This window comes from Phocoena sinus, chromosome 14, assembly GCF_008692025.1.
Source record: "Phocoena sinus isolate mPhoSin1 chromosome 14, mPhoSin1.pri, whole genome shotgun sequence".
Lineage (NCBI taxonomy): Eukaryota > Metazoa > Chordata > Mammalia > Artiodactyla > Phocoenidae > Phocoena > Phocoena sinus.
In genome coordinates, this window is record NC_045776.1 from 15,184,367 (window position 1) to 15,202,744 (window position 18,378).

General features: G+C 46.8%; 1 protein-coding gene across 5 annotated transcripts in view; it reads left to right on the plus strand.

The window, feature by feature from the left end:
- The first annotated feature begins 320 nt into the window (after positions 1 to 320).
- The window catches only part of CCBE1 (collagen and calcium binding EGF domains 1), a 250,728-nt gene continuing 232,670 nt past the window's right edge, over positions 321 to 18,378 (plus strand). For 3 of the 5 annotated variants that reach the window (XR_004345528.1, XR_004345529.1, XM_032603622.1), the window contains exons 1-2: positions 355 to 867; positions 1,303 to 1,383. Coding sequence is in view for 3 of the 5 variants with exons in the window: in XM_032603622.1 (XP_032459513.1) it covers positions 737 to 867; positions 1,303 to 1,383 (212 nt within the window). In the remaining 2 variants the exon portion in view is untranslated. Of the gene's footprint in view, positions 868 to 1,302; positions 1,384 to 18,378 lie in introns of all 5 variants that reach the window. The other 2 variants (XM_032603624.1, XM_032603623.1) reach the window with 2 other exon arrangements.

Here is an 18,378-nt window from a genome sequence, read left to right on the forward strand (position 1 = left end):
CGTTGCTTGTTCGACCGGAGAACTAAGAAGCTTTAATGAAGACAGACCACGCTCTAGAAATGGTGAAACCATTTCAGGTTTCAGAGAAGGCAGTTTGGGAGAGCCGCTGGAGCCTTCACCTCCTTCTTCCTCCCTTATTCTACTAAGGAGAACCGAGGTAGCGGGAAAGGACAGTGTAGGCGCTCGAGGGGAGAAGCCAAAGATTAGCCTGACCCAGGTCCTTGGATAGCAACCGACAACAGGAAGGAAGCTTATTAACCCCTCTGCTCCCCCTCCCTTTTCCCGGGGTGAGAATCGGCTCCTCCTCCCGGGCTTGCGCCCCCGGGGTAAAATGCAAGCGGCCGCCTGCTTTCCGCACCCTGCGCGCGGCGCCCGGCGGAGGAAGAAGCAGGCGGCAAGGGCGCCGCCCCAAGCCGCGTGGAGCGAGTTCGTCTCTCCGGCGTGAACCTCCCGAGCGAGACGGCCTGGACCCCGCGACCGTCGCGCCAGCTGGGAACCGCAGGCGCCCCATTTCCCGGCCTCTCTTCGGAGCTGGCAGTCTGCACCCCCAATCCCTAGCCTAATCCCCCTCAACACCACGGCGCCACCAACCCCGGTGCCTCGCGCAGGTGGCGTAAACGCCCCCGCCCTCGGGCGCCCCCTGCCGGAAAGAGGGAAGGCGGCGGCGGGCGCGGAGGAGCCGGGCGCAGGGCGGGGAGAGAGCTTCGGCGCCGGGAAGAAGTCGGGAGCTTCCCTGATGGTGCCGCCGCCTCCGAGCCGGGGAGGAGCGGCGAGGGGGCAGCTGGGCAAGAGCCTGGGTCCGCTTCTGCTGCTCCTGGCCCTGGGACACACGTGGAGCTACCGAGAGGAGCCCGAGGACGGCGACAGGTAAGCGCTGCCAGTCCCTGCTTGGTGCGCCCCGGCTCTTGGGGTGCAGCCGGTGCCCCTTCCCCCCCACAGCGGTGAGCCTCACGCCCTCGCTTCCCCGGGCGCTCAGTTCTGGCTGATGTTAAACTCTGCTCCCGGGTGAGACCCTCCGCGCCCTTAGCCCTGGCTCCTCCGTCTGTGGGTCGGGGCACTGAGATACCCGCGCGCCGCATTCCTGCCGCCCTCTAGTACCCCCCTTCTTCACCTTTTCTCTCCCTTGGGCCTGGGCTCCCTGCGTTGGACCCTCGCCGGGTCCACCCCTGACCCTGGAGTCCGCTCCGCGCCCGCGTTGGGGGAACCAGCGCCTGGTCGCCGCGCGGGACGCGGATGCCCGACGCGCGCTGTCCTCCGCTCTCCAGCGGAGAACCAACGAAGTTCCTCCAACTTTTTCCACAGAGAAATTTGCTCGGAAAACAAAATCGTCACGACCACATACCCGTGTCTGAAGCCTTCAGGCGAGCTCACGACGTGCTTCAGGTAAGTCTCGGGGCTCCGCCGAGTCCGTCCGTCTGCGCCCGCGCTGTTTGGGGAGGCGGCGCCGCGCAGGAGGGGCTTGGAGATCCGCTCGGGGACCGGGGCCACGGTGGTGGGTGCTGGGTGAGTGCTCCTTGGTGCAAACGCTTTCTTTTCTTCTGCGTGTGGTTTCTGCGCCGGACCAACGATGGGCAACTGAGTGGCGGCGGCACCTAGAGTTCGTGCTCTTAGAACCTGAGGGGAGGTGGTTTATTGCTTCCTTGAATACTTGTGTGATGGTTGGAGAAAACGTTGAAAGTTTCGTAAAGAAAGCGGGTCGGATGGTGGGTGTGAACAGTGCGGCATAGCAAAGGTCAATGGCTGGTTTTGTGTTTGTTTTGAAAACCTAAAGGCATACAACCAGGAAATCCTTGGTCCTTGGCTATCTTTTGACTTTCTGCCAGGACAGAGTGTAACAGTGTCACGGCCTCTGTGGGCAGGAGGATGGGGAGGACTGCGGGCATGACTTGGGTTAAGTGAAAGCGAAAAGCGTCAAGATGGTTGAGCCACAAGAAGAGGATCAGTCTTGTTGAAAATTCAGCTCACAGAGCCTGGGTGCTCGTTAAAGCTAAGCATGAATAGGGCTAGGGACTCTATAAGTATTAATACTCCCAGGTGGTTCTGATTCTCAACAAGGTGAATCACTGTTTCTTGCTCGTAATCTCTGGAGGTGAGGTTTGACTTGTCACCATAGGCTTCTGTGCCAGTGCCCTCATTGGAAGGAGGCACCCACCATAAGCGCTTATGAGTTACCTGCTTTTTAAAGGTTTTGTGGGAGGTACAGGGATCACACACTCCACCAGACTCCATTTCTGTCTCTGGGAATTGTGCACTGTTTGGGGTGCCAGGCTAACTATTGGGTAGTATAAAATAACACAGCAATCCTCAAAAGTGAACTTGAAAGAGAATGAAGTTGCACTAATGATGCAGTAGCAGATGAATCCTTTGAGCTGTAAAAAAACAAAAAAAATCCCTCAAAGTTTCGGGTGTAAGTGGTTACAGGGCTGGTCAATTTAGGGTACAAAGGCACCATCAGTTACATCACGTACCATGCTGCTTAAGTGAAGCAACAGTCAAGTCTTAGCCTTGGGAAGGGCGCCTTCTCTAGGTAGTGGGTGGTGATACTGAACGAGACATGTGAGTTAGTGGGGAGGAGAGAGTATGGTTCAGTTGGCAGGTGAAGACTTGGAGAGGTTAACTGGGTAAGTAAGGTCACCTATCTGGAGACCTGACCTGGTGCTAGCCCTGTGTTTCATCCACACTATTTGTTAGGACACATTTTTTCCCCTGTCACCGCAGCATAAAACCTCTCATCTAACATGGAACGTATCCCTGAGATGGTTTGCTCATTTATTTGGTCCCTGAAGGTCAGACTGCACATAAGTTAGTGACAGTTACAGAATGCATGTCCGATTTTCAGAAACCATTGGTGTCTGATTAGTGTTCGAAGCTGATTTCATTCCTTAAGCTGTTACTTGTTACGCTGTTACTTTTTTTTTTAACAGAATTTAAAAACTGGTGTTTTTCTGTACTAAGCCTCTGTAGGAGACATTAACAGTGTCTTGATATGTTTTCATTAACAGCTACTCAAAGAAACAGCTTAGAGAGCTAACAAAAAGGGTATCTTATTTATAGGAGAAAAGAGCTTAGAGGAGTGGGAGGATGTTTTCAGCTGAAGAAAATGGTAATGGTCCCTGTGAATGTTTTTTCAGTTTTCCTTTAAGAGTTCTGTGTGTACTTCATTGGTTTTATACAATTGCCATAGTTTAGTACCTTTCTAAAGACAGTTAGTTGGCAGTTCCTGCCCCTGTTTTAGCCCTAAGAATGGAGGAATGCTGTTTGCTCTTCGGTCTGTGAATTCTGATTGTCCCGGCCCTGTAGACCCTTGCTGCTCCCGGTGTGGTCTGGCACAGGCGTCTTCTGGGAGCTTGTATTGTCTCAGGCCCCTGCCCAGAACTCCTGAATCAGAACGTGCATGTTAACGAGATATGCATTAAGGCTTGAAGCGCTGCTATAGAAACCAGAGTCATGGTGCAGACCTGTTTGGACAGATCCTCAGAGGCCCCTGCAGATGAGTTAGCTCTTCTACCCCAGTAACTTCAAATCAGACAAAGAACCAGCCTTCCAGGAAATCGGACTCATGGACTGTTGGATGACCCTTAATTAAAGTGAAAGTAACGTAGCAGAGCTACTACTGTTCTGGGAATGCTTTCTGACTGCCTAGAATCCCACTCTTAGCAGATGTCTCTGGTGAATGGCTTTTTGCTGAAGAGAATGCATACCGGAAGTCAGTCCTGAATTTACAAGGTGGTCTTTTAACACTGGCTTTCGAAAACCCGTTGACATGGAGGTATAGTAGATGTAACATCTGATTTGCCATTATTCCTAAAAGTCATATGGAGACTGAGGTGATATGGAAAAGAGATGGGGTCGGAATACTCTGTCCTGGACCCCACCACGCTTGTACACTTCTGTTTTCCGTGGTTTTACGTAAGCGGCACCTTTCTACTTAAGCCTTACATTAAATGACAGTTGGAGGATTTTACTGTATATTCACCAGTGTCCTATGCACTTTATGTACATACAGCTGTAATCCTCAAAGCCATTCTGTAGCATGTGTGTTGCCTCAGTTTTACAGAGAGAACCGAAGCTCGGATTAAGTCCACTTGCCCAGGGTCACAAAGTTAACACACGGGAGACTCGGGGTTCAGACCCAGGTTTGTCTGACTTCAAAGTCTGGGCCCTTTCATCATCCCGGTGGTGTCTACAGATGTGGCTGAACTTTCCAAATCTGGCATCTAAGGAAGAAAACTATACATTTAGAGGCTATAAACTCGAAAGAAGCAGATAACTCTAGCAGCCACTGTGACCACAGTGGTTTTCTGAGTTACCACTGCTCTTGATCTGTCTCAAACAATTGAGCTTCCATTACTATGTTATACACGACGTTGGTTCCTACATGTATAGCTTTCCTTCCTTGTAGGATTTCATCGTAATCACAGGGTCTGTCTCTAGGGACTCTACCACAGTGTGCATTGAGCCAAGTCCCCAAAGCTGATGAAACACTGAGCAAACGCCTTTGGCAGCTTAAGCGTAGAGGGCATGTTTGCTCAGTGTTACACTCTGACATGGAGTGTATTATTTTACCAGTAGTTAAGATTTCAGAGTGTGTGTGATTTATCTAGACTCTATAAATTTATCCTAGCCAAAGCAAGCCCATAAAGTTATAATGGCATTTACCCCTCTTGTGGCTATTAAAAGTTCTTCCTACAAGTTAACTTTTTTCCTCCTTTCCCAGACGATGTAGTTTTTGAACAAAAGGTCTGTGTTTACCTTTTCTTTATGGGGGTCTCATCAAGAAAATGATAGTCTTTTTAAAAATAAGAACATGAGTGTAGGAAACATCAAGAAATCAACTTGTATTGAGTGAGCCTGTATCCAATAAACATGCTAATTAACTCTTTGGATCCATTAATCAATTAAGGACTTGAGCCTCTATTTTTTTTTTTTTTTTTTTTTTTTTTTTGCGGTACGCGGGCCTCTCACTGTTGTGGCCTCTCCCGTTGCGGAGGCCAGGCTCCGGACGCGCAGGCCCAGCGGCCATGGCTCACAGGCCTAGCCGCTCCGCGGCATGTGGGATCCTCCCGGACCGGGGCACGAACCTGTGTCCCCTGCATCGGCAGGCAGACTCTCAACCACTGCGCCACCAGGGAAGCCCTTGAGCCTCTATTATGAGCTTAACATAGTCCTAGAAAATGCTTGAGCGTAGTCCCTGGTCACGTTTTACAGACTTGAGTCTTAGACTGAGGCCTCTACGACTGTAACCAGTATACAATGTACATGACTGAGTTCAAGATTGTGTAGTTTATACTATGATGGGGAAGAGATTAGAAGCAGCTAGGAATGGCTTTATGGGCAAGACAAGACTTGATTGTCCTTCAATGTGGTTCTTTAACAGAATGTTCGGTGTTTGTTGCGTTAGCTATGATCTTCAGCTTTGTGGTTCACAGACCTACAAGTAGAGTCTCTCAGCTGTATTTGTCCCATCAGTGCTGTCTCATGAGGGTCATGCTCCCATGGGAAATAATGACATGGGGATGCAAAAACTCCCACTTATGATTTGGCAGCACTGTTGCATTATCTCAATTAAAATGTGGAAGTTAACATATTTTTGCAAATATGTTTACTTGGAAATTAGAGAGCAAGAAGGTCGCTTAGTTAGGGCAGCACCACCAGAGGGAGAGCCCCGGACTTTAGGTAAGTCTCCATTGGAGCAAGGGCTGGAGAATGTGCTATCTGGCAGGTTCCTAAGTCCCTACACAGGGCTTTGATGTCAAAACGTCCATAGTAGAAACTGTCTTCCCCAGTTTGAATTCCAGCTCTACTGCTTCTGTGACCTTGAACATTTCTCAGTCTGTACTCTAGTGTTCTCCTTTAAGTAAATGAGGATCACGTTAGTACTGCAGTTACAGGGTTCTAGTGAAGATGTAAATGAGTTGATATACATAGGAAGCGCTCAGTGAATGCTGCCGCTCAGGCTCGCTGCTGTGTCTCCCGAAGTCTGGCGTGGTGAGTGCACAAGCTGGGCGCTCAGTAGACATCTGCTGAGTTTTGAGCTTTACAGTAGACATTTTTGAAAGAGCAAATTCAGACCCTAGCCAGAAACCCTGAGGGTGTTTATAGCAGTCACACGTCAGCTGTTTTTAGTTGCCTCTCCAGTTGTAGGCTGGCCCAGAAGTCTAGTGCCTTGGGAAAATTATCAATACAAAAAGGATATCTTCTGCTTCCTGCCTCCTACCTGACTACACGATGTTCTCTGTTCACGTAAGTATAAAAGTAGGCAGAAGGCATAGTTACCCCATTTTAGAGGCTCTTAGAGATTTGCCCCTTGTCCAGGGTCATGAAGGGTTTTATTGGCAGAGACAAGACTAGCGATTAGGTCCTCAGCCCAGTTCTGGTCCCTCCCTTCTCCCTCCCCATTCTGTGGCCAGCATAGCTTAGAACCTGCTCTGAATCACTGTTGGCTTATACAGGGCTTGTGGGCCCCCTTTAAGAAAGCATTTGTATCTTCATGACTACTGTCCATATTCTCACCGTAAGGAGGAAGTAGTCCAATTGTTAAGAACAGAGCAGGGAACTGATCGGGGTGGCTTACGTGCAAAACTGCCTGAATCACAGATAAGTTGGAGGCAGCCTCATGGTTCCCTGTTAGACCCTCTCTCCCACTGGATGGTTAGCTTGCTGAGTGCCTGGTTCCTCTGTCCTCTCATGACTGTAGCCTCAGAGGCTAGCCCTGTGCCTGGACAGGGTCCATACACATTGTCACATACCCAGGACTCGGTGGATGAATGTTAATTTTACAAGTAAACAAGGAGATGTGACTGAAATCTTTTAGGTCTTCCAGAACTTCTGTTACTATCGGAGTATGCCTGCTGCTTTTAGCTGAGTTTCTTTCTGCTGGAAAGCAGATTACTTACACCTGTGAGCTGCTGCCATTGTCTGCATTAGTTCCCACCATGACCTGTTAAACTTTAATTGCTAATGTGTTATAGGTGCTGCTTCTGGCAGTTATATAGCTCATTCCATGGACTTGTTCCTTTAAATAATACCCGAAGAGGATGTGGGCAGTCCTGCCCAGTGTGTTGATTGCCCTGTGGACACTGGCTTTGAAGTGGTGGTGGATGCAGTTTTAAAGGGGATCTCCTTCCCTACCCACACCCTCTTCTTTAGCTTGAGCAGGTGTCAGGAGAGAGGGGAGGTGGAGGATGTTGGCCCAGGCAAGGTTCTTTCTCACTTTTCACTCATTCTCTAGGGAACAAGACAGAAGGGTAGGAAACAACTAACAATTGAACTGGCCACAAAAGGCCATGCTTTCACTGGTGTCCTTTGAGACCGAGTCCAGTTGCTACGCATTGTCCCCAAAGTTGTTGATGTCTGACTTGCTACATTCACTTCCCTTCATCTTTTTAAGTGAAGCTGTGGGGTGGATGCACCCGGAAAAAGCAAATATGCTCTTTTTTCTAGAATACCCTGTTTTCTCAGATGGTAGTTTGCATTCCAATCGGTAGTTTAAGCTCAGTGGTTCAGCTTACGCAAACTTACTACCTTCCTGTGCAGTGGGACCCTGGCTGCTCTGTGCGTTAGAGGGTCTGCCTGATTCGGGGCATTGCTGACTATCCAGCGAACGAAGGTCTCCATTCTTTCTCAGCTTATTGCTTTTTATTTGGGGGGTGAAAAGGTAATCAGCTGTAACACCGGCAGCTTCTCTTCTGCCAAGCCAGGTTCTTTTCCATAAAAGCCATTTACCAATTTCAAAGTTTTAACAGCGTTTGCGTTCCTTATTCAGAGCTTGCTATGTGCTGAGCACATTCTAGGCACCCAGAATACATATGTGAATAAGTCAGGAGAAACCCCCAAACCCCTGCTCTCGTGGACTGCATGGATTTTAATTCAGTTTCTTTCTTTCAGTAAAGGAATTTGGAGCCAAGGATTTCCTTGGGGACTTTTGTTAGATGATTATCTTTGGCACACATCCGATGTCACATTTGGGGGAACTAAGAGCTTAAATTCCTGTGGCCCAGCTGTATCGTTTCAGCAAAAGAAGCCCTACAGCTCCAGGCAGGGACACGAGAACCCGGGGATGGTAGTAACTAATGTGTTTATCTTCTCCTAGCAGGAAGGGAACTAACACGTGCCACAAGTCCCTTCTAAGAATTATTGGAATGTGAAAGCATTCCAAAGAGAAGGCCGATTCTCTGGCTGTGTGTCCTGTGAGACAGCATCAGAATGGGCCAACTAGGAACAGATACCTCGTGTGGACCCGGTTTGCCTCAGCCTAGGTTGCCCCATGTTTGCCAACGGTAACTTGAAGCAGAGTGTTAAGAGAAGGCGTGCCCCTCCTACATTCCTCGACTCTAATAACCCATTACAGGTCTGTGTTCATAAATGCATCTGAACTGCATGGACAACTTGTTTACATCCTGAAGTACCTGTATAGGGGTCGGAGTGGTGTTAACCTCTACACGTGTAATCCCAGTCAAGCAAAGGACATCTTTCTAGCTCCAAGGTATGATTTGTGTGAGTCAAAACTAGGTGTGAGAGCTTGGAAGAACAACTATATTGCCTCCTTGTTTGGTGGGTTAGGACGTGAACCAGGTTATCTTTCCACGCCCTTCATGACTTCAGAAACTTGGACCACGTCCATTCTAGCCTTATCCATCTGCAACGTTTCCACCCCTTGGCCACTGCTCTGGGGTGTTCCCTGGTATTTGCCCGTGCTGGTGTGAGGCCCCCATCCTTAGTCCTCTGGGAACAGTTGGAGCAGCTGTCGGTGGCTGCTGGTACAGAGAACTGGTGGGAAGCTGGGAGGGCCCTCTGCACTGGGATCTGGCTCAGAAAGTTTGGTATAAAGCAGGGATTGGCCTGCTTTAGTAGGGCAGGTGGCATGTCTTTATACAACCCATGATCTGAGAATGCTTTTTACCTTGTTTAAAGGGTTAAACTGTGCAACAGACCTTACTTGGCCCCCAAACCTCAGATATTTACCGTCTGGCCCTCTTCAGGGAAAGTTTGCCAACTTCTAAAGTGCTGTCTTAATACAAATACATCCATATGTGACCTCATCCACAGGTCTGAGTCCTCAAGGGGGCAACCTTGAGGACATTTAGGCTGCTGCTTCTTTGAGGCCTTTGCCTTTGTATTACCTTATTGTATCTGGGTCTCTGGCCTGAGCATCTTTTCATTGTGGCTTGATTTCCTGATCTCAAGGAATCAACTATAGTTATTGTTGAGCTGGAACTTTATTTCCAGTCACCTTCCCTTAAATGATTCTCTAAGTGAATGTAACTTGTCGGGATGTTTTTAAGAAGCTGATTTTACTGCAGCTAGTTAAGTGCTGACTTACTGCTGCTTTTCTCTGTGTTCCCAGACTGGCCTTCCTTGCCAGTTGAGTAATCCTTGGATTGCCTTGGCTAGTTGCCCACCATCCTTAATTCCATATGTCCTTAATTCTCAACTTGTGTAGTGATCGTCACATGCTTTGACTCAAAGCCAACTCTCCATAAACTTGTTAGTTTTGAATTTCTACAGTGGAAGGCCTCACATTCAAAAATCAAATGAGAGTATATATCTTATTTGAGGGACACACATCTAGAGAAAGTTATTTTCAATGAAGAGTGTCCTAAATCAGTGTTGCAACATTTCACTTTTCCTTTTACGGCTAAAAAGTATCATAGGTTGGCTCAGTTGCACGGTTCCCAACATCAGTAATTAAACTTTGGAACTTAAACTCTGAACTGCCTTTTTAACAGTGCCAGCTCTTTGATTCCATGAAGATCACGGAGACTCCTAGAGTGATGCCTTTCGACACTGAGGGTGGGGGACAAAGTAGCGGAGAAGGAAAGAACTACTGAAATACTCTGAGGAGAGAGAGGCAGAGTCTAATGGTATTTTGGAGAAGGGAAAGGAGGAAAATGTTGGAATGCACCACTTGATGTATTAGGCAGATGAAATGCCCTGGGGTATAACAAAGAAGAAAATGATAGGTATAAACACTTGATAAGGACTAGAGAGTATCCTACGGAGAGATGAAGTCGGGTGAGAAAAAGATGTGGATATCAGTCATGTAGGAGCCTCTGACCTTGGTAGCAGCCACTTTAATGGACTCAGCTGAATGGAGGTTAAATGAAAGGCAAACTAAGCTTATAAAGGTCGGCAGATTGACAAATGCAATTTTTGTAACGTCCTGTGTGTGTTCACTATTCCTTCAGAGGTCGGAGGCCGTCTAAAAGCCAGTGCGGAGACCAGGCTGTTACTTCCCCTCCAGCTCTCCCCTCTCTTTGCTTCCACTTGGCCTTGCTCTTGGTAACGAGTCCGTGTGTCACTCTGGAATTTTCCTATAGTGAAACGACTCACGGCTTTTGTGGTGAAAAATGACAGGTCAGAGTGGAGGTTGGCTTCCTGAGAGCCCAGCAAGACCACAAGACTGTTCATTGGAGGCAAGGTCATTGCCCGAAAGGTGCACTGGAATTTAGTTCTGGCAGATTCTGAAAGCTTAGAGGAACCTAGAATGTAACATCAGTGGGGTTTTATCTCTGAGAAAGTTTGGCTGAAGGATTTTAAGTCTGTAAAAATCGACTTTAATATTATGTCGGTTTTCGGGAAATCACTCCTGCCCATCATCTGGGAGGGCATAGGGAAAGGTAAGTGTGAGGCTCTGCATAAAACCTACTTGGAGGTCACTTAATCGGGCTGCATTTTCTACCTGGAACACAGGTGAGAGGAGGGGAGGGAAAAGGGTGGGTCTGGGGGAACTTTGAACGCAAGAGCAGAGATCATGGAGAAACACAGGCTCGTGTGATTTCCTCTGGTGGCCCTGTGTGAAGGCTCGCTGTCAGGAACTAGCTTGTTGTCCTGTGAATTCTCAAGTCCCAGAGCAGGTGTGTGGCGGAGCAAGACAGGCTGACGCCAGAGCCTGTTGTTAACCACTAGGCTCCTCTGAAAAGCCTGACAGCTGTGGTTACCTTGCCTGCTGCCAACCATAAATTAAAGAGACGTTTAGATGAGGGAAGGAGGATGCTAGAAATAAGGATGTCAGTCCTGCTGGTAAAAAACATAGGTCGGACAAGTTATCAAAAGTAGACACATGAACCAACCACCCGTCCTGCCCCATGTTAGTTTGCCAGGAACGCCTCGGCAAACTACCATAGACTGGGAAGCTTAAACAAGAGACTCTCTTGCAGTTCTGGAGGCTAGAGATCTGGGACCAGTGTGGTCGCAGGGTTGATCCCTTCTGAGGCCTCTCCTTGACTTGCAGGTGGCCCTCTTCTCTCTGTGTCTTCCCAGGGTCTTCCTTCTGTGCTTGTCTGTGTCCTAATCTCTTCCTCTTACAAGGATACCACTTCATACGGCATTAGAGCCCATTCTCATAACTCATTTTAACTCTGGCCTATTTAAAGCTTTGATCTCTAAATAATCAGATTCTCCAGTACTGGTTTTAGGACTTCAATGTATAAGTTTTGGGAGGACACAATTCAGCCCATTGTATCCCCCCACCAAAAAAGCCCAGCACGCGCTGGGGCCATGTGATAAAGGGGACGGTTTTCACACACACTGATTTCCATGGGCATCACTGTGCACGTGGTGATCCTGAGTTATCCAGTGAAATTAAAGTACCGTTAATACCGCTGAAGAAGAAAAACATGAAACCATAATATTTGTAATGACCCCTTCTGTGGTACCTCCTCCTCTAGCTAAATGATGGAGGCTGTGATCTGTTCTAACTCCCTACAGCAAGACGTCACTGTTGTCAGTGCTGAGGCCCCCCCACCCCAGACCTACTGAATTAGAATCTGCATTTTAACAAGCGTCCCTAGGTGTTTCCTACGCACGTTAAACTGAGAAGCATTGTCCTGAACATCACTGTACCGTTCCGGGACTCCTTCCTCACACATGGCTCTTCTTTGCTTCCTACTTGCAAAACACTGCCTATGGCTTTGTAGCCTAAACTGTGCTTGGAATCACTTGGTGAGCTTTATTTCCTTGCTTTTTTTTTTTTTTTTTTGTGGTACACGGGCCTCTCACTGCTGTGGCCTCTCCTGTTGTGGAGCGCAGGCTCAGCGGCCATGGCCCACGGGCCCAGCCGCTCCGCGGCATGTGGGATCCTCCCGGACCGGGTCACAAACCCGTGTCCCCTGCATCGGCAGGTGCACTCTCAGCCACTGCGCCACCAGGGAAGCCCACCTGGTGAGCTTTAAAAAAAAAATAATTCCATTGTCCAGATTGGTACCCTAGACCGGTTTCATCAAACTCTGCAGGTGGGTGCCAGACACTGGACGTTTTTGAAGCTCCTTGCATGATTCCATTATGCAGCCAAGGTTGAAAACCTTGGAGCAGAAAGCAAAAGGGTGTGAGCCGCCGGATTCCTTGCCAATGGAGAAATGGTCCCTGTTTCTTCCTTCTATGGCCACTAGGCCTGGGTCCTCAGGTCTTGTGCAGTTACTGCAGGTCCACGCCCCTCGGCAGGGAAATTTACAGTTAGAGCTTGTGTTGGTGCCTGGTGTCTCCTACTTCTTCTGTCGGGTCCTACTTTTTCCCTCCTGGCATCACCTTTCTCTTCTGAGTTGGATGGTTTGAGGGCAGTCAGGAGAGTGATGAAGTGGGCTGAGGTGGATCAGGAAAGGTGGTCCATTCCTCATGAGTGTTGTGTTTCTTAAGCTGATCAGTCCTAAATCCCCTGGTGCAAATTCCATCACTTTTCATTTCCTATTGCAGCCTCTCAGCTTGGTGTCTGGAACTACTTGGTGACCTTTGTTGAATTTTTAAAAAAATGTTTTGCCGCACTGCGTGAATTTTCTCCCAAGATATAAACATGGCTCAGCATATTATAAATGAAAGTTTTTCAGTGTCAAGCTGTGTCTTTCTTCCCTTGCAAGCATCAAACACACACTATTTTTTCCACTTAGTGTGATAGGAAATCTACGTGCTGGCAGAGATTCTCTTCCCATTCTGTTTTTGTGTTCCTCTTCAACTCTTCAGGCCTCCCCTCCGATAACTGAAGAAACTTCTCAACCCCCACCAAACACAAGGCTTTTTCTAGGTTTGTGTTAACTTTGTGCAAAACGAAACAATGTGCTCTGGTTTGACTGCATAGGTGTCACCTAAGCCCTGTATATACCATATGGCCGCAAACCAGGCAGTCCCCAAGTAGGTCCATATGGAATGCATCGTTACATACGTGTACAGTAAGTCCCCTACATATGAACGAGTTCTCTTCCGAGCGCACATAAGACCAGTTTGTAAGTCCAACAGTTACTCCACTAACACAATCGGCTATATAGTGCCGTACTGTAATAGGTTTATAATACTTCTCACACAAATGATATATAAAAACAAGCAAACAAAAAATATATATTTTAATAGGAATAGAAAAGAATTTTATTTGAGCCTGAGGACTATAGCCCAAGAGACACAGATTTAAGAAGTACTTAAACTGTGTTCCACCTGACTGCAAAATGGGGGAGGCTTATGTAAGCAAAAATCACAAAGTTACAGTTAGCCACGTGAGCTATGTATCAAGAATCATAATTGAAGCTGGCAAGAAGTCAGGATGCTTGACAAATAAGGATTGGTTGGGGTCTGAAGTGGTTGCACAGGTACAAGGGGAGACCTTGAGACCTAGGCAGCTGCTAGCAGATAGTAAGAACGACTGATGGTATCCTTGAGTCTGATACAGCTCAGAGAATTCAAGTTCTCAGTGATACAGGAACATGTCTGAAAGCACATCCACGATGGCCACCCGGCTCCATTTTGAATGCCTGAACCAGGTATTCCCTTTTGATTTTTAAATGGTTAAATCAGATTTTAGTGGTTGAATCAGATGTACAATGCCTGTTTGACAGGCCAGAAGACAGGCTGTTGTAGTTAGCATAAAGGTCAAGCCAAACCATGTGTAAGCCAGAATGACTTCCCGTACCTGTGACAATTTCTTCCATCACTGGATAAGATGGGAAGCCGTCGGAGGTTAGGAAGTAAGGGGGTGGCAGGATCTAATTTAACCTTAAAATAAAAGTCTCCCCAGCTACCGAGCAGAGACTCCCTTGTGGGCCTTTCTCAGCCGTGGAAAAGAGGCTTTATTTTGAGGAATTGCGCAGGAAACCACATATCTGAAGTATGTCAGTCATAGTTTCCAGGGGACAAACACGCCTGGGTAAGAGTAATCAGTTAAGTAGCATTTATTTTGAGAGTTGATAGTAAAGAATTATTGAAGAAAAAGCAACAGTAGTTGCATTTTCAGACTGGTTTTGTGAATGATGTAGCCAAATGTTTGTGAAAACTGAAGAAGTACTTGACACCATTCTCCTTGGATATACATGTATTTCTAGCTCAGAGGAATTATATATAATTTTGACAAATTCATTCTCTTGAAGCTGTCAAAAAATTAGGTCTTATTTTAGTTCTCCCTAAAAGTACTAAAATTGGCAGGAATAAGTACTATCTTTAGAATATACAGGTGTACATATATCCTTATTCCTTTGAGATCTTTCTGACCCATTTTAGAAGCCCTGGTTCTTCATCTTTATCAAGGGCAGAACTACCCAGTTTGTTTTGTTTTGTTTTGTTTTGTTTTTTTGCGGTACGCGGGCCTCTCACTGTTGTGGCCTCTCCCGTTGCGGAGCACAGGCTCCGGACGCGCAGGCTCAGCGGCCATGGCTCACGGGCCCAGCTGCTCCGCAGCATGTGGGATCTTCCTGGACCGGGGCACAAATCCGCATCCCCTGCATCGGCAGGCGGATTCTCAACCACTGCGCCACAAGGGAAGCCCCAGAACTACCCAGTGTTTAAAAATACGCTGGATTAGGAAAACAAATACCAAGAGCAAAAACTTTGCTCTTCTTGATGTAAGAGACACCAGTTAGGGGAGGGTATCTTCTCGCTTAGAGTCAGACAGCCCAAGTGTTCAAGTATTCATCGGCAAACACTTTCTTTTAATTTTCCCCACAGTAAAGAACATGGTCCACGGGGATAGCCATATGAAGATTAATAATCTCATACTATGTAGTATGAACTACTGCACGAGGACTAAAACATTTTTAATCTTACAGTACCTTGAAAAGTACAGTACAACAGCTGGCATCCAGGGGCTGGCATCGAGTGAACGGGCAAGAAGAGTTACTGACTGGAGGAGGTGAGAGATGGTAGAGCTGAAGGATCGTGAGCCCTAGGAGATAGGGCAAGCTGCAATTTCACGCCTGACGATGATGGCACAGGTTCTGGTTCCTTGATGCATTCAATTCTATCTACCCTCTTAAAAAAACGATCCAGTGATGTCTGGGTAGTAGCTTTCCTCTTTTCTCATCATAGATGTCATCCTGGGTTTGAAATAAAGATACTGTACTATGTCCTCTATATAGTACTGTACAGTAAAGTACTCAAAAGCACAATCACTTGTAGAGGATGCAGGCACGTGACAATGTATGCCAGACACGTGAACAAACTTACAACTGGACATGAGAATACGTGAAAGTTCGCAACTTGTATGTAGGGGACTTCCTGTAATTGCCATTCTATTCAAAAAGAAAGATGCAGTCATGCTGATTAAATCATAGAAATAGAAGTTATTATAAATTAAGGAAATATAATTGCATTTCCTGGGTAGATGTGCTTCTGAGGTTCTTAATGAGGGATTTCTTTGAATTGGAGGCTGGCAAGATGCGAAGTGGTTCCTAAGTGACCTGAGTTCTTAAACTTCCAGAGCCTGTGACAGCATGATGAGTGTGGCACTCTATTAGAAAGGATATAATTGGAACGGATATTTAAAACTTTAGGCGAAGATGTGAAAGGATGCTGACGATTTACTAGGCATGTCTGCCACCCCAACTATCTTCGAGTCCTTTCCCAGAGACCCCTAGTGTTTGGGAGACACATTTCCAGGTCATGGCTCACATGAAAATGATCATCTGTGGAGGGCACCTTGAGGTCAATGACAAAGGAAGCTTAAGGCTGGAGGCTCCGGTCCAGGAGGCTTCGGCAGTCCCAACCGCCACTCTGGTGTGCCAGAGCAGGAGAGGTTGAGGTCGTGGCACACCTGGAGCCGTTTCTGGGCAGTCACTGCTGCTGGGGTCGGGGGTGGTGGTGTGCAGCCATGGGGATGCTCCAGTGTAGACAACCCCCTTGCAGCGTTTGGCCATCAAGCTGTTTATTCAAGCTGTACCTCCAAATTTTGCCTCCTCTCCTGTCCATCCTTTGAAATATGACTTGCATCATCTTTAGGTTGTTTATTCATCCCTTAGCTTACACACAGCTTGACTCTGGATGGTCCTGACACACTCGGTGTGTGCTCATACGGGTACCTCTGATGCGATGGAAGCCTTAATTTGGGGAAGCCCACAGTGCTGCAGGGACCATATTTAACTCCTCTTTGCCCTAAAGAGGTGAAGGTTTCATCCATACTTCTTAGGACTCTGCAACTGAGAGACTTGGCTCCCAAAGGAAAGTGCCATCATGAAGATGAGGGGAAAACACCTTCTTAGAGAAGTGTGTAAAGGAAGAATCGTGCTTTCTAGTTGCTACAAAAGAGCGCAAGAAAGAGGTAATTGTCTCTCTTTAAAACTTTACCTTTTTGTATATGATGGCAATACTTGCTCTTTACGTGTTTTACATCATGAATGACTGGGAACTGGAGATCCTCCATAATCTTGCCCCTCCAGGATAATGACAGCCAGTCCCTTGGCTGTGTATTTTCCTGATCATTTCTGTGCCTTTACTAACGGACATACTCGTAGTTATTACTTGTGGACATAACGTAGTTATTATTTACAGAAACAGGTTTGTTCTGCAGTCGCTTTTTTCACGTAACAGTAGGTACAGAACACTTACCGTTACACGGAATGCTAATTCATTTTTACCACATTGTATTTTTATTGTATGGATGCATCCTAATTCATCTCTTCACTGGAGAGCTTCTTATTAAGTAATTAGCAGATGCTGAGGGTTTTGGTGGGTTCAGGCTTTACATTTAAGATGCAAACTTCAAATATATCAAGTTTTACCTAAACGAATCAGGAGGGAAGAATCTAGAGTCACCAGATAGCATTTTGGTCTGGAAGCTGCAGGACATGGCCTTTAGTGTACAGCTCTGCTGCTGCCCTCCTAGGATTCCTGTAATCCTTTGGCTCTGGTCCTAGGTGTGGGATGGTGGGGCTTTGATCAGGTTCCTTCTAGCTCTGGTGGTCTGTGACTGATCACTCCCTCACGGAGAGCTAAGCCAAAGGAAGCCGGCTTCGTTTATAGCCCAGGGGATTTGCTTCACCTGGAGATACTGTGGGACAGTCTGGATACTTATCTCTAATCAGCCTGAAAAGCAAGATAGCCATCTGTGAGCTGTCATCTCTTAAATGCCTTTGGTAGTTTCTCTTACCCCAGTTACTTAGTTAAAGAGAAAAAAAAGTCTTTTTACTCTCCAGGTATATACTGTTGAAAGTGAAGTCCTCTATGCTGCAAACGCATGCTGGGTGAGCACAGGGGTCCATCTTTCTCGGCACAAGTGTTACGCTCTCTCCCTACGCCCGCCACCGCTGTTTGCTTTTCCTTCTGCTTTCTTTCTAGGTGTGCTGCCCCACAGAATAAGGAGGGTGGAGTATCAATTTCCTCTCCTAAGGCAGAGCCTTACTGCCATGGTGGACCTCCCCCTTTCTAGAAAGAAATTGTTTAACTTGGGGAGACACGGTAATAAAAATGGGAAGGAGAGGTGACCTCAGGTGACAAGGCTTTCTCGTAAAATCTCCTTCACATCTTTTATCCTAACGTACTGGGCTTAATATTTGTCTTAAAGTTACACAGAAATTTTATCACAAACATGTTTCAACACATGTGTATCCTTTGGAGTTTCTTTTTCCAAGGGTCCTTGTAAAAACTTCATGTGCCAATTGGCCTGCTGCAGCCGAGTTGCCAGTATGATCACACCGCTGCCCTCGTTCTGGCTCCATATTTGGCCGTCTGGCCAAGGGGAATAGAGAGATGATGAAACAAGGCCGTTAGATTAAGGGCTTTTTTGGGTGTGTTTGTTTCAGCCAGATTTACCCACATGAAAGGATGAGGCTTCTTTCAAATTACCCAGATAATTATCAGATTTTTAATACCCTTCTCCGTGCTTAGGTGGTCCTAGTTTTTAACAAAATGGTATTACACTTGAATTTTGAATGAAATCAACAGGCTCCTCATTAATTTGAAGCTTGATTTTTTATTTTTCTGCTCACTTTCTCTTTTGCACCCTAGCTTGCCTTGTCCACATCTTTTTTTTTAAACATCTTTATTGGAGTATAATTGCTTTACAGTGGTGTGTTAGTTTCTACTTTATAACAAAATGAATCAGTTATACATGTATTCCCATATCTCTTCCCTCTTGCGTCTCCCTCCCACCCACCCTCCGTATCCCACTCCTCTAGGTGGTCACAAAGCACC